General features: G+C 46.8%; 1 protein-coding gene across 1 annotated transcript in view; it reads right to left on the reverse strand.

Moving 5' to 3' along the window:
• Positions 1-12,161: 12,161 nt before the first annotated feature.
• Positions 12,162-24,336, reverse strand: part of LOC134983627 (zinc finger protein 271-like) — a 59,180-nt gene continuing 47,005 nt past the window's right edge. The window contains exon 9 of the mRNA XM_063949302.1: positions 12,162-14,298. Coding sequence (XP_063805372.1) covers positions 12,575-14,298 — 1,724 coding nt within the window. The 3' untranslated portion in view covers positions 12,162-12,574. The remainder of the gene's footprint in view (positions 14,299-24,336) is intronic.

Raw genomic sequence — 24,336 nt, forward strand, 5'->3', positions numbered from 1 at the left:
CAAATGTATTTGTTTAACATTTTGAGATTGAGAATGGGTCGAAACGACCCATTTGATTTCTGGACCAAGAATAGGTTGGAGTAAAACCCCTTCCTCCATTGTTCCAGAGGTACTGGGATGATTACTCCTGGCTGAAGCAGTTTGTGATTTGCTTCTTGCAGTGCCCTGGCCCTCGTCTTTATGCAAGACGGGCTGGTACAAAAAAACCTTCGAGGAGGCTGTTTTTTGAATGGGAAAACATAACCCCGAGATACCACTTCTTGCACCCAAGCGTCTGTTGTCGACTGTTGCCATATGTGTGCAAACTAAAGAAGACGGCCCCCTACCTTGGAGTCCCCCAAGTGGAGGAGCGCACCCTCAGGCTGATGGTTTCTGTTCTGGTTTGAAAGCTGGCCCTCTAGTAGCACACTGCTTCCTCGTTTTACCAGACTTATTGTACTGGATTTGCTTAGGTTCATTCTTACCTTTTGTTTTACCATGCCACCGAAATGGCCTAAAACCTGAACCCCTAGGTTTAGGAGTATAACTGGCAGGAAATTTCACCTTCTTGGATTCAGCTTCTGACTCCAGAATTTCTGTCAATTTCTTACCAAAAAGAATGTTCCCAACAAAAGGCAAAGCTTCCAGAACCTTTTTGGATTCGGAATCAGCTTTCCATGTACGTAGCCAAATTGCTCTGCGAGCGGCTACTGTTAAGGCTGAAGCTTTGTAAGCAATCGTACCCATATCCATTGCTGCTTCTTCTAGAAATAGTGCAGCCTGTTTCATATGGGCTATATGAGACTCCTGCTCCCACGTAGTTGCTAAAAGCCCATTCTCTAATTCTTCAGCCCATTCGACTACCGCTTTTCCCATCCAGGCCGAGGCCATGGACGGCCTTATGACTGCCCCTGACAGGGAAATTTTTTTTTAAAAAACCCATCCACTCTCCTGTCTGTGACATCATCTAATGATGTTGAAGGCAAAGGTAAAACGGATTTTCACACCAGTCGAATGACGTGCGTATCTACTTTAGGAGGCACTTCTCTTTTTAAACAGTCCCCAGTTGGAAAAGGGTAGTACGAATCCCATTTCCTTGGGATTTGTATTTCTTATTGGGCGTAGCCCAAGGCTCCTCCATAATTTCCGTCAGTTCCTCTGACCCTGGAAAGACAGAATAGCCTTCATTGCTCCAATTAACTCAGATATATCTTCTGAGCTGAAGCCCTCTATTTGTGCTTCATAAGGTGAAGTAGAGTATATGGAGTCGTCATCTGTTGTATCCTCCTGTGTAGCTTGCGAATTGGATGATATATTTACCTTCGGTTTATCAGCTTGTTGACTTGTAGAAGCTGTAGGGTCTATACCATAAGATGGGAGCTGCATGTAAGGGTTAACTGTGTAACCTATTCCTGCGATAGGAGCTGCAGGGGCCAACCTGTCAGCTATACTGGATAGAGTCTGTGCAAACATGGCCCAGGGTGGATCTATTTGTTGTTGAACAGGGATCTGCCTAGTAGTCTGCTGAAATGAAAAGCAATTTGCACACAATCCATTATTTCCCAAGGATTGAGTTATTAACCCCACCTTGCAGGATAAACATGCTTTGAGTGTTGGTGTTACTGTAGTAACCTCGTCATCTTTGCCGCTCTTAGACATGATAAATAATCAACTCATCCACAGTACTACACAATCTGTGACTGAAAACACTTTTTCTCTGACGTCCTAGTGGATGCTGGGAACTCTGTAAGGACCATGGGGAATAGCGGGCTCCGAAGGAGACTGGGCACTCTAAGAAAGAATTCGGACTACCTGGTGTGCACTGGCTCCTCCTCTATGCCCCTCCTCCAGACCTCAGTTAGAATCTGTGCCCGGCTCGAGCTGGTTGCACACTAGGGGCTCTCCTGAGCTCTTAGAAAAGAAAGTATTTGTTAGGTTTTTTATTTTCAGTGAGATCTGCTGGCAACAGACTCACTGCAACGAGGGACTTAGGGGAGAGAAGCGAACCTACCTGCTTGCAGCTAGCTTGGGCTTCTAGGCTACTGGACACCATTAGCTCCAGAGGGATCGAACACAGGCCCAGCCTTGGTCGTCCTGTCCCGGCGCCGCGCTGCCGTCCCCCTTGCAGAGCCAGAAGATCTTCACGGAAATCGGCAGCTGAAGACTCCGGTCTTCATTAAGGTAGCGTACAGCACTGCAGCTATGCGCCATTGCTCCCTATGCACACCACATACTCCGGTCACTGATGGGTGCAGGGCGCTAGGGGGGGCGCCCTGGGCAGCAATTAGAGTACCTTAAGGTGGCTAATCACACATAATATAGCCTAAGAAGCTATATATGTGTAAAATACCCCTGCCACATTATTATTATAAGAGCGGGAAAAGTCTGTCGAAAAAGGGGCGGGGCTATCTCCCTCTCAAAGCTCCGCTGGAAGGACGCTCCCCAGACTCTAGCCTGCAGTTTCCAGGCTCAATAGGGTAAAAAAGAGAGGGGGGCACTAAATTTAGGCGCAAATACTATATATATATATATATATATATATATATATATATATATATATATGTATATATATAGCGGCTATAGGGTAAATCACTTGTGTAGTGTAACTCCCTGCATTATATAGCGCTGTGGTGTGTGCTGGCATATTCTCTCTCTGTCTCCCCAAAGGACTTTGTGGGGTCCTGTCCTCAGTCAGAGCATTCCCTGTGTGTGTGCGGTGTGTCGGTACGGCTGTGTCGACATGTTTGATGAGGAGGCTTATGTGGAGGCGGAGCAGGTGCCGATAAATGTGATGTCACCCCCTGCGGGGTCGACACCTGAATGGATGGATATGTGGAAGGGATTACGCGACAGTGTCAACTCCTTACATAAAAGGTTTGACGACATAGATGTGGGACAGCCGGCTTCTCAGCCCGTGCCTGCCCAGGCGTCTCAAAAGCCATCAGGGGCTCAAAAACGCCTGCTACCTCAGATGGCAGACACAGATGTCGACACGGATACTGACTCCAGTGTCGACGACGATGAGACTAGTGTACATTCCAATAGAGCCACCTGTTACATGATTACGGCAATGAAAAATGTGTTGCACATTTCTGATAATACCCTTTTTTGTGGTACCTGGGGTAATATGTTTGGGGAGAAAAAGCTTCCAGTGGTTTTTCCCCCATCTGATGAGTTAAATGAAGTGTGTGAAGAAGCGTGGGCTTCCCCCGATAAGAAACTGGTGGTTTCTAAAAAGTTACTAATGGCGTACCCTTTCCCGCCAGAGGACAGGTTACGTTGGGAGACATCCCCTAGGGTGGATAAAGCGCTCACACGCCTGTCAAAGAAGGTGGCACTACCATCTCCGGACACGGCCGCCCTAAAGGAGCCTGCTGATAGGAAGCAGGATTCTATCCTGAAGTCTGTATATACACACTCAGGTATTATACTGAGACCGGCTATTGCTTCAGCATGGATGTGCAGTGCTGCAGCTGCGTGGTCAGATTCCCTGTCTGAAAATATTGATACCCTAGACAGGGACACTATATTGCTAACCATAGAGCATATTAAAGACGCAGTCTTATACATGACAGATGCACAGAGGGATATTTGCCGGCTGGCATCTAGAATAAATGCAATGTCCATTTCTGCCAGGAGAGTATTATGGACTCGGCAGTGGACAGGTGATACTGATTCTAAAAGGCACATGGAGGTTTTGCCTTACAAGGGTGAGGAATTGTTTGGGGATGGTCTCTCGGACCTCGTATCCACAGCAACAGCTGGGAAGTCGACATTTTTACCCCATGTTCCCTCACAGCCAAAGAAAGCACCGTATTATCAGGTACAGTCCTTTCGGCCCCAGAAGGGCAAGCGGGTTAGAGGCGCGTCCTTTCTGCCCAGAGGCAAAGGTAGAGGGAAAAAGCTGCAACATACAGCCAGTTCCCAGGAACAAAAGTCCTCCCCCGCTTCCTCTAAGTCCACCGCATGACGCTGGGGCTCCACAGCCGGAGCCAGGTGCGGTGGAGGCCCGTCTCAGGAACTTCAGCGACCAGTGGGCTCGCTCACGGGTCGATCCCTGGATTCTACAAGTGGTATCTCAGGGGTACAAGCTGGAATTCGAGACGTCTCCCCCTCGCCGTTTCCTCAAATCTGCCTTGCCAACAACTCCCCCAGTCAGGGAGGCAGTGCTGGAGGCGATTCACAAGCTGTATTCTCAGCAGGTGATAATCAAGGTTCCCCTCCTGCAACAAGGACGGGGTTACTATTCCACAATGTTTGTGGTACCGAAACCGGACAGTTCGGTGAGACCCATTTTAAATTTGAAATCCTTGAACACTTATATAAGAAGGTTCAAGTTCAAGATGGAATCGCTCAGGGCGGTTATTGCAAGCCTGGACGAAGGGGATTACATGGTATCACTGGACATCAAGGATGCTTACCTGCATGTCCCCATTTACCCTCCTCACCAGGAGAACCTCAGATTTGTGGTACAGGACTGTCATTACCAATTCCAGACGTTGCCGTTTGGTCTGTCCACGGCACCGAGGGTATTTACCAAGGTAACGGCCGAAATGATGATACTCCTTTGGAAAAAGGGAGTTTTAATTATCCCGTACTTGGACGATCTCCATATAAAGGCGAGGTCCAGGGAGCAGTTGTTGGTCGGAGTAGCACTATCTCGGGAAGTGCTACAACAGCACGGCTGGATTCTGAATATTCCAAAGTCGCAGCTGGTTCCTTCGACACGTCTACTGTTCTTGGGGATGGTTCTGGACACAGACCAGAAAAAAGTGTTTCTCCCGGAGGAGAAAGCCAAGGAGCTGTCATCTCTAGTCAGAGACCTCCTAAAACTGAAACAGGTGTCGGTGCATCACTGCACGCGAGTCCTGGGAAAGATGGTAGCTTCTTACGAAGCAATTCCATTCGGCAGGTTCCATGCAAGGATCTTTCAGTGGGATCTGTTGGACAAGTGGCCCGGATCGCATCTTCAGATGCATCGGCTGATAACCCTGTCTCCAAGGAGCAGGGTGTCTCTGCTGTGGTGGCTGCAGAGTGCTCATCTTCTAGAGGGCCGCAGGTTCGGCATACAGGACTGGGTCCTGGTGACCACGGATGCCAGCCTTCGAGGCTGGGGGGGCAGTCTCACAGGGAAGAAACTTCCAAGGACTATGGTCAAGCCAGGAGACTTTCCTACACATAAATATTCTGGAACTAAGGGCCATTTACAATGCCCTAAGTCAGGCAAGACCCCTGCTTCAAAACCAGCCGGTGATCCAGTCAGACAACATCACGGCGGTCGCCCATGTAAACCGACAGGGTGGCACAAGAAGCAGGATGGCGATGGCAGAAGCCACAAGGATTCTCCGATGGGCGGAAAATCACGTGTTAGCACTGTCAGCAGTGTTCATTCCGGGAGTGGACAACTGGGAAGCAGACTTCCTCAGCAGACAAGACCTCCACCCGGGAGAGTGGGGACTTCATCCAGAAGTCTTCAAAATGATTGTAAACCGTTGGGAAAGGCCAGAGGTGGACATGATGGCGTCCCGCCTCAACAAAAAGCTAAAAAGATATGGCGCCAGGTCGAGGGACCCTCAGGCGATAGCTGTGGACGCTCTAGTGACATCGTGGGTGTACCAGTCGGTTTATGTGTTCCCTCCTCTTCCTCTCATACCCAAGGTACTGAGGATAATAAGAAGGAGAAGAGTAAGAACTATACTCAATGTTCCGGATTGGCCAAGAAGAGCTTGGTATCCAGAACTTCAAGAAATGATCTCAGAGGACCCATGGCCTCTGCCGCTCAGACAGGACCTGCTGCAGCAGGGGCCATGTCTGTTCCAAGACTTACTGCGGCTGCGTTTGACGGCATGGCGGTTGAACACCGGATCCTAAAGGAAAAGGGCATTCCGGAGGAAGTCATTCCTACGCTGATTAAAGCTAGGAAGGATGTGACCGCAAAACATTATCACCGCATATGGCGGAAAAATGTTGCTTTGTGTGAGGCCTGGAAGGCCCCAACGGAGGAATTTCAGCTGGGTCGATTTCTGCACTTCCTACAGTCAGGGGTGACTATGGGCCTCAAATTGGGTTCCATTAAGGTCCAGATTTCGGCTCTGTCAATTTTCTTCCAAAAAGAACTGGCTTCACTGCCTGAAGTTCAGACTTTTGTTAAAGGAGTGCTGCATATTCATTCCCCCTTTTGTGCCTCCTGTGGCACCTTGGGATCTCAACGTGGTGTTGGATTTCCTAAAGTCGCATTGGTTTGAGCCACTTAAAACCGTGGAGCTAAAATATCTCACGTGGAAAGTGGTCATGCTGTTGGCCTTGGCTTCGGCCAGGCGTGTGTCAGAATTGGCGGCTTTGTCATGTAAAAGCCCTTATCTGATTTTCCATATGGATAGGGCGGAATTGAGGACTCGTCCCCAATTTCTTCCTAAGGTGGTATCAGCGTTTCATTTGAACCAACCTATTGTGGTGCCTGCGGCTACTAGGGACTTGGAGGATTCCAAGTTGCTGGACGTGGTCAGGGCCCTGAAAATCTTATGTTTCCAGGACGGCTAGAGTCAGGAAGACTGACTCGCTATTTATCCTGTATGCACCCAACAAGCTGGGTGCTCCTGCTTCAAAGAAGACTGTTGCTCGCTGGATCTGTTCCACAATTCAACTTGCACATTCTGCGGCTGGACTGCCGCATCCTAAATCTGTAAAAGCCCATTCCACGAGGAAGGTGGGCTCTTCTTGGGCGGCTGCCCGAGGGGTCTCGGCTTTACAACTTTTCCGAGCTGCTACTTGGTTGGGTTTAAACACTTTTGCAAAATTCTACAAGTTTGATACCCTGGCTGAGGAGGTCCTTGAGTTTGCTCATTCGGTGCTGCAGAGTCATCCGCACTCTCCCGCCCGTTTGGGAGCTTTGGTATAATCCCCATGGTCCTTACGGAGTTCCCAGCATCCACTAGGACGTCAGAGAAAATAAGAATTTATTCACCAGTAATTCTATTTCTCGTAGTCCGTAGTGGATGCTGGGCGCCCATCCCAAGTGCGGATTGTCTGCAATACTTGTATATAGTTATTGCTTAACTAAAGGGTTATTGTTTGGAGCCATCTGTTGGAGAGGCTCAGTTGTTATTCATACTGTTAACTGGGTATAGTATCACGAGTTGTATGGTGTGATTGGTGTGGCTGGTATGAGTCTTACCCGGGATTCCAAATCCTTTCCTTATTGTGTCAGCTCTTCCGGGCACAGTTTCCCTAACTGAGGTCTGGAGGAGGGGCATAGAGGGAGGAGCCAGTGCACACCAAGTAGTCCTAATTCTTTCTTAGAGTGCCCAGTCTCCTTCGGAGCCCGCTATTCCCCATGGTCCTTACGGAGTTCCCAGCATCCACTACGGACTACGAGAAATAGAATTACCGGTGAGTAAATTCTTATTATATTGCATAAAAAGTGATATCAATCCGACCCCAACCCATGCACCAGCATTGAGGTTCAGGAAAAACACTGACAAACATATATAAAGTCAGCAATCACACTAGCAGTCAGCCACATGATATTATTAGTCATATGAGCACATTATCAACTACAAGACATTTCAAGTATGTAGGCGTACATTTACTGTTCTCTGTATTATTCAGTTATTTTATTGTATTCAGACGCAATTGCGGAGAAAACCACAGCATTGTACAAAACTCATATGCAATAGGCACTAAACTTAACTATTCATACTAACACAGTAGATAGAAATTTAGTGCTGTATATCCCTTACTCTGTAGAGAGGGATACAGGGAGACTCACCCCACTTCCAGGATCGATCAATATGTTAACGAACTGCTGAGTGGATCCAGACGCTTCTAGTGTACACTACCGCTCCATATTTTTAATGGATACAGACGCTCAGTGAACGTTTAGTGTATGCAGATGCTCATGTCTGCGACACAGTCTCTTAGCGGTAACTTTAGTGTATACAGACGCAGCGGCCCATGCTGCGACCGAGTCCCCTCATGGTAGCGTCTGAGACGGAAGTGAGGTAAACAGTTCATGGCGGGAGACGCACGGTAACGGGTCATGAACTGGGGGGAGGGGCGACCAGGAGAGCATCTGACTCCCCACTGCTGGCATCAACCCTAGGGATCGCTGCCTCAAACTAATCCTGGCGCCGTATGATCGCTAAAGCACCCGTGGTGATGGTGCGCCAGCTACTGTTTGGTAGTCTCCTCCCAAATCAGTGCGGCTGTGTCCGTATTCCCCTTCTAAGCGGAACCGATGCCTTACCTTCTCCCCGTGCTCCGGCCACAGCCTGGTAACGTCTGCTGGACCTGCTAGTAATATCCGACACAGACGCCCGGCGAGACAGCACTTGTACCGTGGGTAAGCGTTGTTGCGGCCCGGCGGAGAGTTGTTGGAGCGACTCTTTCCAATATGAGTGTAAGACGCTGTTAGGAAAGATCACTCAGAAAACATAGTAAGACTATAAAAATAAATCAAATTTAAAGTTTAGGGCTGCCAAACACAGCCGCCCTGTGACCGTGGTCCGACTCCTGCCGCACCAAACAAAAAACAGATTTGACTGAGTCGGTGGGCGGGATTATATGGACGAGCCCGGTGCATCCTGGGAGGCCATAAAGCTCATGATCGATTTGGTGCCAATCCACTGACACTCCAGCATATCCCAATGTTATCCTGTGGATAACCTGTGGACCCAGCCGGAGAAGCAAGTGTTGAAAAATCTGACCGGAAATGAGAGACTTAATGTACTGAGAGCATAGATGTATGACAGAAGAGTAAATGTACAGTACATGAAGCCGGCAGTAAAAGCAGCATTTCCTGCAGCAGCAACCCGCCAATGCAGAAGCTCTGTGCAGGTAACGGGATATCATAGCGTGCCAGGTGTGGTGTAAAGAGTGTCAGTGGCCAAAGATTTGTCCGGAGCAGCGGTGTCTAGGACATACGAGAAAGTGTGTTTTTGGAAGAAGATAGAGTAGGGACATAAAATAATAAAAAAGGAAGAAAACATGGCAGGTTAGGTGAATTATGGATGCTTTGCATGAGGGGGGAACTGGAGAAAGGGATGGGTTGAAGTAAATGAGGTTGCTATCAAAGAGAGGAGAGCAAGTTGGAAAATTTGGAGCAGAGATGGAAGAAGATAAGTCTAATTAATTATATGTGCAATCAGTGAGGCTAAAAGAGTGAGGAGAAGAAGACCAGTGGCAGCTAACCTGTTAATGGGAATGTTGACATGGACTACAGATATATTCTATGGAAAGGATCATAAAATTGGGAGAAGATGAATGACTGCAATGCTGTCACTCACATGCTAGGAAGTTGGAGATCCTATACTGTCAGCTAGGAATAGTTCTAACTGGGACAGAAGCTTAAAGCCCAACGTGTCCACTGATGTTCAGTACGTTCTTCGCTGCAAGTGTGACAGCCTAGTCAGGAGAATGGTAAGAAGAAACCGTGGAGAAGGTCACAAGTGAAGAATCAGGACCAGGAGGAAAGCTGAAGGTCAGCTAAACAGGAACCCAAATAGCAAATAAGCACAAGGATGCTGCAGTAAAGGAGAACTGATACTCTAGCAACATACTGGGGATTAAATATGTTGAGAATTTTATTTATGGGCAGACAACGTGAATTTAGCAGTCTCATGTTGCCGTTTCTAAAAGACTGAAATTTCAAAAATACTCTCACTAGAGGACGCACATCCACAGATAGCAGATGTTGCCCGTGGCATAGAGCCCTGGAGTAAATAACTGGTGGCCTCCACTGAGAATACACCAGGAACACAGCACGCCAAACACCGGACTCGGCAAGTAAGAACCAGGACCAGCAACTTGTGACAGTACTCAGTCTTAACAGTAGACTCCAAGCACCCAATGAAAGGTATTTGTTATGCAAGAGTTTTAAGAATTGGATATTCAAGAATGTGTGTTTAGTGTTCACTCTAGGAATTTTTTAGGGCAGGGTGCTGACCTTGGGGAGGGCACATTTTTGATTCGGGAGGGCACATTTTAATTTAGAAGGGAAAAATGATGTACATACTGTAATATGTATGCAGGTGTATTACACTGGCAGCACATTGTATCTTATAAACCATCCTGGGACACCTTCGCTTCAATCTGACAGCACATTTTAAGTTTAAATGTGCCGTCAGATTGAAGCGAAGGTGTCCCAGAATGGTTTATATAACATTCATGTGCTGCCAGTTTATTTCTAAAGTGTCTCAATATATAGTTTATTAAACTATATAAATCCTATTGAGACACATCAGAATTAAACTGGCAGCACATATTGCTATATAAACCCTATTGAGACACTTCAGAAAAAACTGGCAGCACGTGTTGCTATATAAACCCGATTGAGACACTTTAGAAATAAACTGGCAGCACGTCATATTTTAAGTTTAAATGTGCCGTCAGATTGAAGCGAAGGTGTCCCAGAATGGTTTATATAACATTCATGTGCTGCCAGTTTATTTCTAAAGTGTCTCAATAGGGTTTATATAGTTTATTAAACTATATAAACTCTATTGAGACACTTCAGAATATATCAGGGCCGTTTAGAAACTGGGAGCTCTCCAGGGTAAACAAGCAGGGGATATCCTCTCACATCTGAAGCCTAATAGGTAACATCAGTTTGTGTGTCAATACAACTTACTGGGGGCTGATGCTGCAGGAGTGATCGCACTGGTCCCCCCCCTCACACATTGCGGAACTGGATGAAAATGGCCGCCACACTGATTCTCTTTTATAGGGTCAGGTAAACAGAGGAGGGCTGGGTTTCCCTCGGCGGGAGAGGCAAACCCAGCCCTCCTCATCTCACCAGCAGCCTACAGTATTGCGGAGAGCTGTGAGCGCATTAGCGCAACAAGCCTGAGGCAGCGGCAGGTAGGAGTGACAGCACGGCGGGGAGGAGTGGCAGATGCGGCAGGGAGGAGTGGCAAATGCGGCAGGGAGGAGTGGCAGCGCGGCAGGGAGGAGTGGCAGCGCGGCGAAAAGGAGTGACAGCGCGGCAGGGAGGAGTGGCAGGGCAGCAGGGAGGAGTGGCAGCGCGGCAGGGAGGAGTGGCAGATGCGGCAGGGAGGAGTGGCAGCGCGGTAGGGAGGAGTGGCAAATGCGGCAGGGAGGAGTGGCAGCGCGGCAGGGAGGAGTGGCAGCACGGCGGGGAGGAGTGACAGCGCGACAGGGAGGCGTGACAGCGCGGCAGGGAGGAAGGGAGGAGTGGCAGCGCGGCAGGGAGGAGTGGCAAATGCGGCAGGGAGGAGTGGCAGCGCGGCGGGGAGGAGTGACAGCGCGGCAGGGAGGAGTGGCAGGGCGGCAGGGAGGAGTGGCAGCGCGGCGGGGAGGAGTGACAGCGCGGCAGGGAGGAAGGGAGGAGTGGCAGCGCGGCAGGGAGGAGTGGCAAATGCGGCAGGGAGGAGTGGCAGCGCGGCGGGGAGGAGTGACAGCGCGGCAGGGAGGAGTGGCAGCGCGGCAGGGAGGAGTGGCAGGGAGGAGTGGCAGCGCGGCGGGGAGGAGTGACAGCGCGGCAGGGAGGGAGGGAGGAGTGGCAGCGCGGCAGGGAGGAGTGGCAAATGCGGCAGGGAGGAGTGGCAGCGCGGCGGGGAGGAGTGACAGCGCGGCAGGGAGGAGTGGCAGGGCGGCAGGGAGGAGTGGCAGCGCGGCAGGGAGGAGTGGCAGATGCGGCAGGGAGGAGTGGCAGCGCGGCAGGGAGGAGTGGCAGCGCGGCCCGGCGCGGCAGTCTTTTACTAATCAGCAGGGTGGGCACAAACGGGCAGGGCGCGATTGACACTAAGAAAAGGGGCAGGGCGCAGCGCCCTGCGAAAGAAGGTTAGAGTGAACACTATGTGTTGTTTTCAACCCAAGAATAATCCAGGCCATATGCCTTCCAAGCCACAAGGAATTGTGGGGTTAATTCCAAGTTGATCGCAGCAGGATATTTGTTAGCAGTTGGGTAAAACCATGTGCACTGCAGGGGGGGGCAGATATAACATTTGCAGAGTGAGTTAGATTTGGGTGAGTTATTTTGTTTCTGTGCAGGGTAAATACTGGCTGCATTATTTTTACACTGCAATTTAGATTGCAGATTGAACACACCGCACCCAAATCTAACTCTCTCTGCACATGTTATATCTGACCCCCCCCCCCCCCCCCCCCCCCCCCTGCAGTGCACATGGTTTTGCCCAACTGCTAACAAAATTCCTGCTGCGATCAACTTGGAATTACCCCCTGTACTCCTTCCGTGGAATTGCGGGAATCCCTTTTGGTGCTGAATCTTGATAGCGGGTGGAGGATGAGGACTGGAAGAAAACCAATTAATGACAAAGGAGGATGTAGAAGAGATACACAGAAAACGTAGGGAACCAGTAAAGAAGCTGGTATCATATAGCGGGGTGTGAATTTCATGCTGGGAAATCTAGGCGTAAGCTTCAAGATAGCCGCACTCAGGCTCGGTGCAGAGTATATTAATACTTGTTATTATTATTAGTAATAATCACACATTCTGCGGTGAAGAACATAAACATGTAAAACACAGAGAATGAAATATGACTATGCTCCCGGGTGACCGCACTCGTGTAAAAGTTCTGGCTTACTATAACTCCCTCTCCTTACACTCAGACCTATATCATGGGTTCACTCCTGTGTGACTTTTCTGATGTTTAGTAAGTTGTGTATTATATGTAAAGCATTTCCCGCATTCAGAGCAAGAATACGGTCTCTCTCCGGTGTGACGTCTCTGATGTATAACAAGTCCTGTATTACTTCTAAACCCTTTCCCACATTCAGAGCAAGAATACGGTCTCTCTCCGGTGTGACGTCTCTGATGTATAACAAGTCCTGTATTACTTCTAAACCCTTTCCCACATTCCGAGCAAGAATACGGTCTCTCATCTGTGTGACTTCTCTGATGTACTGCAAGTCCTGCATTACTTCTAAACCCTTTCCCACATTCTGAGCAAGAATACGGTCTCTCTCCCGTGTGACGTCTCTGATGTGTAACAAGTTCTGCATTACTTCTAAACCCTTTCCCACATTCCGAGCAAGAATACGGTCTCTCATCTGTGTGACTTCTCTGATGTATAACAAGTACTGCATTACTTCTAAACCCTTTCCCACATTCTGAGCAAGAATACGGTCTCTCTCCCGTGTGATGTCTCTGATGTATAACAAGTTCTGCATTACTTCTAAACCCTTTCCCACATTCCGAGCAAGAATACGGTCTCTCACCTGTGTGACTTCTCTGATGTCTAACAAATTCTGATTTAATTGAAAAACCTCTCTCACATTCAGAGCAGGAATATGGATATGCTCCTGTGTGAATCATCTGATGTCTAACAAGTAGAGACTTTTCTTCAAACCCTTTCCCACATTCTGAGCAAGAAAACGGTCTCTCACCTGTATGAAATCTCTGATGTCTAACAAATTCTGATTTAATTGAAAAACCTCTCTCACATTCAGAGCAGGAATATGGATATGCTCCTGTGTGAATCATCTGATGTCTAACAAGTAGAGACTTTTCTTCAAACCCTTTCCCACATTCTGAGCAAGAAAACGGTCTCTCACCTGTATGAAATCTCTGATGCCTAACAAGCTCTGGAAAACTTCTATACCCTTCCCCACATTCTGAGCAGGAATATGGTCTCTCTCCGGTGTGAAGTCTCTGATGTACAACAAGTTGAGAATTACGTCTAAAGCATTTCCCACATTCCGAGCAAGAATACGGTCTCTCTCCGGTGTGAAGACTCTGATGTATAACAAGATGTGGATGACGTGTAAAACATTTCCCACACTCAGAGCAGGAATATGGTCTCTGCCCCGTGTGACTTTTCTGATGTCGAGCAAGATCTGATTTCCGTGTAAAAGATTTCCTACAAGCAGAGCAGGAAAATGGTTTCTCTCCGGTATGGCTTCTCTGATGTTCAACAAGTTCTGAATTATTTCTAAACCCATTTCCACATTCAGAGCAAGAATATGGTCTCTCACCTGTGTGACTTCTCTGATGTCGAAAAAGTTCTGATTTCACTGTAAAACATTTCTCACATTCAGAGCAGGAATATGGCCTCTCACCTGTGTGACTTCTCTGATGTATAACAAGTTTTGATTTACATGTAAAACATTTCCCACATTCCGAGCAAGAAAACGGTCTCTTAGCTGTATGAATTCTCTGATGTCTAACAAGATCTGAATTAAGAGTAAAACATTTTCCACATACAGAGCAAGACGCATTTGTAATGCAGTTGCTTTTTATATGAGTAGATATTTTCTGTGTATGATCAGTGTGTGCGAGGTCTCCTCCGTCACATAAGAATGATTCCTCCTTTATATCAGTAGATGGATCTTTAGATGGGTCTGTGGGTAAAAATATAGGAGGTTAGTCATTAAATGTAATTGTCCAATTCACTCCATGTGCTAATAACTATGGTGGTCATTCCGAGTTGTTCGCTCTGTATTTTTTTTCGCAACGGAGCGATAAGTTGCTAATGCGCATGCGCAATGTCTGCAGTGCGACTGCGCCAAGTAAATTTGCCATGTAGTTAGGTATTTTACTCACGGCATTACGAGGTTTTTTCTTCGTTCTAGTGATCGTAATGTGATTGACAGGAAGTGGGTGTTTCTGAGCGGAAACAGGCCGTTTTATGGGAGTGTGAAAAAACGCTGCAGTTTCTGGGAAAAACGCGGGAGTGGCTGGAGAAACGGAGGAACGCTGGGTGTGTTTGTGACGTCAAACCAGGAACGACAAGCACTGAACTGATCGCAGATGCCGAGTAAGTGTGGAGCTACTCAGAAACTGCTAAGAAGTGTCTAATCACAATTTTGAGAAAGTTTCGTTAGCAATTTTACTATGCTAAGATTCACTCCCAGTAGGCGGCGGCTTAGCGTGTGCAAAGCTGCTAAAATCTGCTAGCGCGCGAACAACTCAGAATGAGGGCCTATATGGGGCCTGATTCTGAGTCAGACTTTGCCGCAGTCATGTCAGCAACTTGCAAATGCTAATGCCACCACAAAGCCCTTCCATGGTGTACAGCCGCACATCTGAATCTGTGAGGTCTGAGACGTCCATCGAAATGTGCAGCAGCCCTACACTAGGTGCAGATTCTCCATCTGAGCAGGGTTGGCTGGTTTAAACCAAATGGGTTTTGTTTTTGTTTTTTGGGGGGGAGGGTTTAGCATATTCTGTTTTTTTTCCCCCCATGCTGTGACCACAGGCACGGTGCCGTAACTACTTAAAAAAAGCCTATTACAAGGGAATCCCCCTGGTATTTTTCCACATTCTTGTTGCTTGGTTCTTCATGTGAGTGAGCTGAACCAATGCAGTAAACACACACACACACACCAGAGAAATAAGGAAGATGGGAGGGTGAACCAGATCAGAGAGGTACTAAATCTACTTAGCATCAGCTAGGACTCCACAAACTCCTCCCAACAATCCTAAAGGACAGGAGAAACCCACAACTAATATTTTAATTTTTCACCTAGATCTGTATTTTGTATGTTTTAATATATTTAGTCTATCTACATATATTTAGATGTAATAGGAATAATAAACAGTAAAAAATGGTTTTAGTGAAAGATGAAACACTGGGCCTAATTCAGAGTTGATCACAGCAGCAAATTTGTTAGCAGTTGGGCAAAACCATGTGCAGTGCAGGGGGAAAGATATAACGTGCAGAGAAAGTAGATTTGGGTGGTGTGTGTTCAAACTGAAATCTAAATTGCAGTGTAAAAATAAAGCAGCCAGTACTTACCCTGCACAGAAACAAAATAACCCACCCAAATCTAACTCTCTCTGCACGTTACATCTGCCCCACCTGCACTGCACGTGGTTTTGCCCAACTGCTAACAAATTTGCTGCTGCAATCGACTCTGAATTACCCCCATTAATTATACCAAAGCCTAATAACTTTAGATTGTTAGAAAGCATTAAAACATGGTTGATCAAGGATTCTAATACATAGCAATGTTTCACAGTATTAATATAATAAGGATTCCATTTGTCTTCATCAAAACATTAAAGCTGGCCACACACAGTACGATGTGTACCAATGGTGCGATTGAGGGTCCTAGGGGCCGACATATCAGGCAGTACCCACACACGGGGTGATCCGGTGCACAACCACCCGTTCTGCCGGTCCCCACGCACAGCGCTGCATGGGATTGTCAGCCACATTTGTGATCATTTGAACATGGAGTAAGATCAGGCACAGCGACGGATAATCCCACGGGAGCGCGCAATGAATTATATCATGCCCACACATGGAACAATATAGCTGTTTTATCATTCCAATGCGTCGGATCGTCAGCTATATCGTGCAGTGTGTGGGGGCCTTAATGCAAAAATACTCCAAAAACTGGTTTACAGTAAAAAAAAAAAAAAATATGTTTCTTCTCAACCCCGCATCGAGTATGGCCTCATTCAGTGGAACATCTCTGTACGCAACCACCTTTAGCAACACTCCTATAAAATGCTACCTCTGCGTGCGTCTTTTTATTCACCGCCCACCTCGCATTACAGGTCATGTTTTCCATACCACCTAGCAGGTGCACAGGTGTAATCATTACTCACTGACACATTTTAAAAGATACAAGGGTGGAGCTAATTACTTCACTTGTGATTCTGTGAGGAGACCTGGGAAGCGTTAACTGTTGGTAGCTCTCGAGGACTGGAGTTGGCTACCCCTGCTCTATATCCTAATGGTAATGGTTGGATACCTACATTTCATTTTATTATGCTCTAACTCTTAAACCCGGTTATTGCCTTAACCCGCTAATTGTTTGTGAACCCTTCAGAATTTTCTACTGAAATTTGGGCTAAAACTACCTCAGATTTTCTTCACACAATTTCTAAAACTAGATAAAGAGAACCAAATCAAACAAATGAGACAAAAATAGAGATGTGCTCATTTTTTTATTAGGGAAAATGATCCAATATCACGTATCTGTGAGTAGCATAAGTATGTGAACCTTTGCTTTCAGTATCTGGTATGACCCCCTTGTGCAGTAATAACTGCATCTAAATGTTTCCAGTAATTGTTGCTTAGTCCTGATCATTAGCTTGGAGGAATTTTATCCTATTCCTCTACAAAACCCTGTTATGTTGATGGGTTTCCTTCCATGAACTGCTCATTTCAGGTCCATCCCCAACATTTCGATTGGACCTCGACTTGGCCATTCCAAAACTTTAAATTTATTCTTCTTTAACTATTCTTTGTTCAAATGACTTGTGTGCTTTGGGTCGTTGTCTTGCTGCATGACTCATGTTCTCTTAAGATACAGCTCATGGACCGATGTCCTGACATTTTCCTTTAGAATATTATGGTATAATTCAGAATTCATTGTTCCATCAATGATGGCAAGTGGTCCTGGGCCAGATGCAGCAAACAGGCCCAAACCATGATACCACCACCACCGTGTTTCACAGATGGTATGAGGCTTTTATGCTGGAATGCAGTGTTCTCCTTTCTCCAAACATAACGCTTCTCATTTAAGCCAAAAAGCTCTATTTTGGAATCATCTGTCCACAAAACATTGTTCCAACAGCCTTCTGGAACCAGGTTATCTTTAACAAACTGCAGATGGGCAGCAATGTTTATTTTTGGAGAGCAGCGGATTTCTGTTTGCAATCCTGCCATGCACACAGAATTGTTGTTAAGTGGACTCATTAACATTAGCTAATGTGAGAAAGGCCTTCAGTTGCTTAGATGTTACCATGGGTTCCTTTGTGACCTTGCAAAATTTTAGATGCCTTGCTCTTGGCGTGATCTTTGTTTGTCGACCACTCCTTGGGAGGGTAATAATGGCCTGGGATCTCCTCCACTTGAAAACAATCTGCACACCCTAATACTAAAGATATTAAGAGCTGCTATCATGCTGAGGCTTCTTATACTATGCTGGAGGAAGAGCGATGCAGATGCACACTCCTAGCACTAAGAATACACTGATAGTAAAAAGGATTTAAATAAACCCTCACAATTAACATGGAGTATAATTGAAGTTCTTAGCACACATTTGTGTAAATATGCCGGCCCATGTACCGTGACCAGGTGTTAGGGACATTCATCACATTGGTCCCTAACATTTCTAATACTACTACTATTACTTGACCTGTAGCCCCTTCCCTGGCACCACCTCAAGTAGATTTCTACACCCTTGGGCTGTTTCACTCCTTCCTCTTTCTTCAGAGGAGCCTGGGCAGCCATCAGCAGCAGATCTCTGGGATGCAGGACAAGCCTCTCTGTAAAAACGCCTGAACAGGGCTGTTTTTATATACACTTAAGTATCCTACCTGTCTCATGAGGCAGTGCTAGTGAAGAGAAGTGTTCATTGCAGGTCATTTTGTGTGTGACTTCGTGCCTTTATCTGCTGCCTGGTTTTCATTGTCATGTATCCCAGATATCCGTCTCTGATATTCTATACCCTTGGCTCGGTGGGTTAGAACTGCAGTTTTCATAGTGTTTATCTTAGAGATGAGCGGGTTCGGTCGTCCCCCCCCGAACTTCACGTCTCGCTCGGGACTTCCTGCCAGACTCTGAAACCAGAACTAGGCAAAGCGTCATCATCCCGCTATCAGATTCTCGCCAGTTTTGGATTACATATAAGGAGCCGCGCGTCACCGCCATTTTCACAGCAGTCCTGGAGAGTGAAGCGGGAACGTGTCTCTCTCCTCAGCGTCTGTCTGTGCAGGAAAAAGGTGTGACGACTTGCTCTGTCTTATAGGTCATACTAGTGCTGACTTATGCTGCATCAGTCCAGTGGTGGTGTCCTCTGCTGCCATATGTCCAGTGCTGCTGTATAACTCCAGTCCATTGCACTGGTGCTGTGTTGTCCTGCATCAGTCCAGTGGTGCTGCTGTAGAAGTCCAGTGGTACTGCCGTATAAGTCCAGTCCAGTGGTGCATCCGTATAAGTTCAGGGGTACTGCCATACAAGTCCAGTGGTGCTGTCCTGTGCTGTGTATTATTTACTCCATATAAAGTGGGACTGCCTCCCCAAATGGTCCCTATGGTTGATCCGCCGTGGGCGGATTATTTGGATGTGGGTCGATGGGTCGACACATTTTAGGTCGACAGTCATTAGGTCGACCACTATTGGTCGGCATGCATTAGGTCGACATGTACTAGGTCGACAAGTCAAAAAGTCAGCATGAGTTGTTTTTTAACTTTTTTTGGCGTTTTCTTCAGAAAGTGACGGGGAACCCCAATTAGTGCACTGTGTCTCCTCGCATGGCGAGCAAGCTTCAGGCAAGGTGCCTCGCTGTACTCCACACAGGTTACTATTCCCAATCGTAGTCCACATGGATCGTAAAGTATGAAAAAGTCCAAAAATGTAAAAAGAATGTGAAAAACTCATGTCGACCTTTTGACCTGTCAACCTAATGACCCTGCCTACTCAATGGATGTCGACCAATAGTGGTCGACCTAATGACCATAACCCGATAATTTGTCTAACCAGCTACAGACTTTAAACCAGAATCTGGCTAGACAGAAAGCTCCCTCTGGGTGCACACGTGGCTCTAAGCAGGCCATTTCTTCATCTCCAACCACTATTGTGACTGGACGGTCCCATACGATAGCCCTCACCGCTTTGCGTCCCCAGTCACAGAATGGAGTTTTTAGGTCACACGGGACCGGTACACATAGGGGATTCCCACTTACCGTCAGTAGCCTCCTGTTACAGACTCCACCCACTGCGCAGTGGGCAGGTACAATGCTGCCACCACCAGACTCCTAACGTGCCGTGGCATCTGGAACCACGGTTTAGCTCTGTATGCGTTGACACGCTGTCTTACCACACCTGTGTGGTGTTGATGAATCCCCACTAGTCACTTGACTAGGCCTCTACCCGGTAGCTGGCTGGAGGCGGAGCTTGGAGATGCTGGGTACACCCTGGACAGCTGGAAAATGAAGCTATGTTTCGCCTAGCCCTGCAGGTCACAAGATGAAGCGGTCATTTTGAGGCAGAAGATGTTTATTTGCCCAAATAGTTATGAAAAGAACTCAGCAATACATCAGATGTTACAGCAGAGTGAAAATGGTATAATACACCTAGAGGCTCACAGGCCTCCTCTTTTTATACAGTAAAACGACAATGCATCTCAGGGGATAGTCCCCCCCCTGAGTCCTTTCCATCCAATCAGGATATCTTACAAAATATAAATAAATTACATTTTAAAAGGTTAGAACTGCAAAAAAGCTATTTTCTTCTTCCTGTCACACACAAAGTTCTTGGAATTTAAACATAAATCTGCATCCTACATAATGCAGCCTAGGAAATGTTAGATCAAACTGTTAAACAAAACCCACTAGTTTGCATTCATAAAACAAAATCTGATTAACATGCTCCTGTCTCATTCACATCTCTATGCAAACCCAGTTTTTGGGCTTACAACAGGAAAGGCTGAAAACACAAACAGTCTTCTTTCCAAACCTTAGTTTGTATTTCAAAGAAAATGTTTGGCCACCAAAAGGCCTGCTACTTGACACTTACTTGTACATAGCAAGTCTGGAGCTAGGACAATTAACATATGACTTGCTATGTACAAGTTGCTGAAGAACAATTGTCAAAGCCCTTTAGAATCAAAATAACTCATACTGTACTTTTTTCATAAGCGCCCTGTCCATGCAGTTCTGTAACTGCAGTTCATAATTCGCCAACAACGCACAGCGCAGCAATATAACATATTAAGACACATTATTAAACATACATTTAGTCATGTATAGTGCATGGTATCTAGAGCCAATTGTTCCTTTTTAAAATGGCACCTAGTGACCATTGTCCATTTTAAATGGTGCCTGGCAGCTGAGGGTTAACCCCTTCAGCGCCGCAGATGCCATTATCCATGTGGCTGGGGGGTGTCCGGTCACAACTATCCTTACTGATTTTTCATCTGAAGAGAAAGGGGAGCATACAGCCCAATCTGACACAGATTCTGGTGCTGCAGATAAGGCTCCTTTAACGGTTGATGTCCCTGCCCTGATCGATGCTATTAAGCATATTCTCCAACTCACTGAGGAGTAGGAGGAGAAATCTACTACTAGTGCAAAGAAAACTGATGTTTAAAAGACAGAAGGTGGTTAACGCTGTATTACCCCATTCTGATCATTTATTGGACATCAGACGGGAACCCCGGAATACTCCAGGCAGAAAGTTTCCGGTCTCAAAAAGGGCATTAGCTCATTATCCTCTGCCTGAGGACATCTGTAATAAATGGGAAAATCCACCTCTGGTGGATTCGCATGTCACTCGCCTCATGGTATCATCCACTCTACCGGTTACTACAGTCACTTCCCTAAGGGAACCAACCGATAAAACATATTGAAGGTTTCCTGAAGTCTATTTACTCCCTTACAGGGGCTGTTCATAGACCTACTACTGTTACGTTCCTGATGCTCAGAACTAGAAAGATGTTGCGAAGTGAGTCCAGAGCACCAGGACGTGACGCTGAAATAGGGATGGAACGGAAATAGCCCCTAGCACCCTACCTCCATTGTTTTACCTGTGTGGTCAGTTCATGCCTGAGTGACTATGGTTTCTTGGGCCCACGGCAGCCGTGTTTGAAGGGCGGATTAGGTCTAACATTATCACGGGCCAAAAACACACACAAAAAAAAGATATAAACGGTTATTTGTATTTGGTGGGCCTTGAAATTCGGCCTCATGAATCTGGCAGTTTTAGGACCGAATCCCAGCCAGCTTTTAGCCAACCAGATTCAGGCACTAGCTCAGATGGTTCAGGATCTTACTCTTCGGGTGAGATCGCAGGAAGATCTTTTGCGAGCCTCCCCGAGTATGATTCCAAAACCAAAGATGCATCTACCTGACCGTTTTTCGGGTAACCGAAAGGATTTTTTTAATTTCAAGGAAGCTTGTAAGCTCTATTTTCGTTTAAGGCCCCGATCCTTTAGTACAGAGTCTCAACGGGTCGGGATTGTGATGTCATTACTACAAAGCGATCCGCAAACCTGGGCTTTTGGGCTAAAAGCCGACGATGTTGCCTTGCTATCTGTAGATGCCTTTTTTAAGTCCTTAGGCCTTTTGTATATTGACCCTGATAGAGAAGCTTCGGCTGAGAGCCACCTGCGCGCACTTAAGCAAGGGAAAAATCCAGCAGAGGCGTATTGTACTGAAGAACGACTGTGGCTGGAATGACCCGGCCCTGCGTAGTCAGTTTCGCCTCGGTTTGTCCAAAGTTATTAAAGACAGTCTCCTTCAGTACCCCGCTCCAGAGACTCTAGACAAACTCATGGAGCTTGCTATTAAAATTGATCGTCGTCTCCGAGAGCGGAGGGCTGAAAAAGGAGCTAGTTTCAGGCCTAGTCCATGTGTGTATACTTTCCCTGAGGACGTCGAGGAGCCCATGCAAATGGGTCTCTCCCGGCTGTCCCCAGAGGAAAGAACCAGAAGGCTAAACTCTGGTCTTTGTTTGTATTGTGGTGGCAAGGGACATATTGCACGTAATTGCCCAAATAAACAGGGAAACGCTCTGACCAAGTGAATTGTGAGGGGGTTCACTTGGGTCTGCAGTTAATCTCCTCTAATGATTCCTTATTAGTTCCTGTAAAAATTTCCTTTGGTAGCCTCAGTTCGTTGGTGTCGGCCTTCGTCGACAGTGGAGCATTTCATGGATCTTGGTTGGGCTCAGGCTTTGGGCGTCCACAGATACCTTTGGATAAACGTATCACCATGCACGGCTTGGATGGTGGTCCGCTTTCTAATGGGATAATCACTCACCGCACACCACCAGTACAACTGACAGTGGGGGCCCTACATTCAGAGAAAATCAAATTTTATCTTACCCATTGTCCGGCTGTCCCCGTAGTTCTGGGTCACCCCTGGCTTGCCTTTCATAATCCCACCATAGATTGGCGGTCTGGGGAGATTTCCCGATGGGGTCCTTTTTGTGTTAAAAAATGTATTTCCCGTCCAGTCCGGGTTGCGGCAGTCACCCCAGAACTTATTCCTTTGGAATATCAGGACTTTGCCAACGTTTTCTCCAAGGGTAATGCGGATATGCTGCCTCCTCATCGGTCCTATGACTGCGCTATTGACTTAGTTCCTGTTGCCTCTTTACCTAAGCGGAGACTATATGCCCTGTCTGGGCCGGAAACTACGGCAATGAATGATTATGTACAGGAGAGCAGGGGAGCCTAAAAAAAGGCTTCATTAGGCCCTCGAAATCTCCATTGAGTGCAGGGTTCTTTTTTGTTGAGAAAAAAGATGGGTCGCTCAGACCATGTATTGATTTTCGGGCTCTGAATAAAATCTCTGTTAAAAACACCTACCCTTTGCCACTGATTTCAGTACTTTTTGATCAGCTCTGGACTGCTGTTATCTTTTCCAAGATCGATCTTAGAGGGGCTTACAATCTCATCCGAACTAAATCTGGGGATGAGTGGAAGACGGCTTTCAGCACACAGTCGGGACATTATGAATACCTGGTGATGCCGTTTGGGCTGTCAAATGCTCCTGCTGTGTTTCAAGATCTCATTAACGACGTCCTTCGCGACTTTTTAGGAAAGTTCGTAGTCGATTATTTAGACAACATTTTGATTTACTCTGAGTCTCTTGAACAACATATTACCCATGTGCGATTGGTCCTTCAGAAGTTACGGGAAAATCATTTATACGCCAAACTGGAGAAATGTGATTTCCACATCACAGAAGTGTCCTTCCTGGGTTATATTATTTCTCCTAAGGGGTTTTTCATGGAACCAAAGAAACTTCAGGCCATCCCAAATTGGGCACAATCCACATACTTAAAAGCAATTCAGCACTTTTTAGGGTTTGCAAATTACTATAGGCGTTTTATTCATACCTTCTCAGATTTGGTTGCTCCTATTGTGGCATTGACTAAAAAAGGAGCGGATCCTTCCAATTGGTCGCCTGAAGCCAAGTCTGCTTTTCTGGCCTTAAAGCAGGCCTTTGTCTCAGCTCCAGTACTCAGACGCCCTAACCCGGATCTTCCCTTTATAGTCGAGGTAGATGCCTCAGAGGTTGGAGTGGGGGCTATCCTTTCTCAGGAAGACCCGGAGTCTCAGGAATTACACCCATGTGCCTTCATGTCTAGAAAATTCTCCTCCGCAGAATCCAACTATGATGTTGGTAATCGAGAATTGCTGGCAGTTAAATGGGCTTCTGAGGAGTGGAGGCACTGGCTGGAAGGAGCAAGGCATACCATTACGGTGTTTACTGACCACAAGAACCTGCAGTATATCGAGTCAGCTAAACGGCTTAATGCTCGGCAGGCACGTTGGGCGCTGTTTTTTACTCATTTCAGGTTTATTATCACCTTCAGGCCCGGTTCCAAGAATACAAAAGCCGATGTCCTGTCACGTTGTTTTCTTCCGGTTCACAATAACCACCCTGCTACTATCCCCCTAGTTCCATCATCT

The sequence above is a fragment of the Pseudophryne corroboree genome (genome assembly GCF_028390025.1).
Source record: "Pseudophryne corroboree isolate aPseCor3 chromosome 3 unlocalized genomic scaffold, aPseCor3.hap2 SUPER_3_unloc_2, whole genome shotgun sequence".
Taxonomy (NCBI): domain Eukaryota; kingdom Metazoa; phylum Chordata; class Amphibia; order Anura; family Myobatrachidae; genus Pseudophryne; species Pseudophryne corroboree.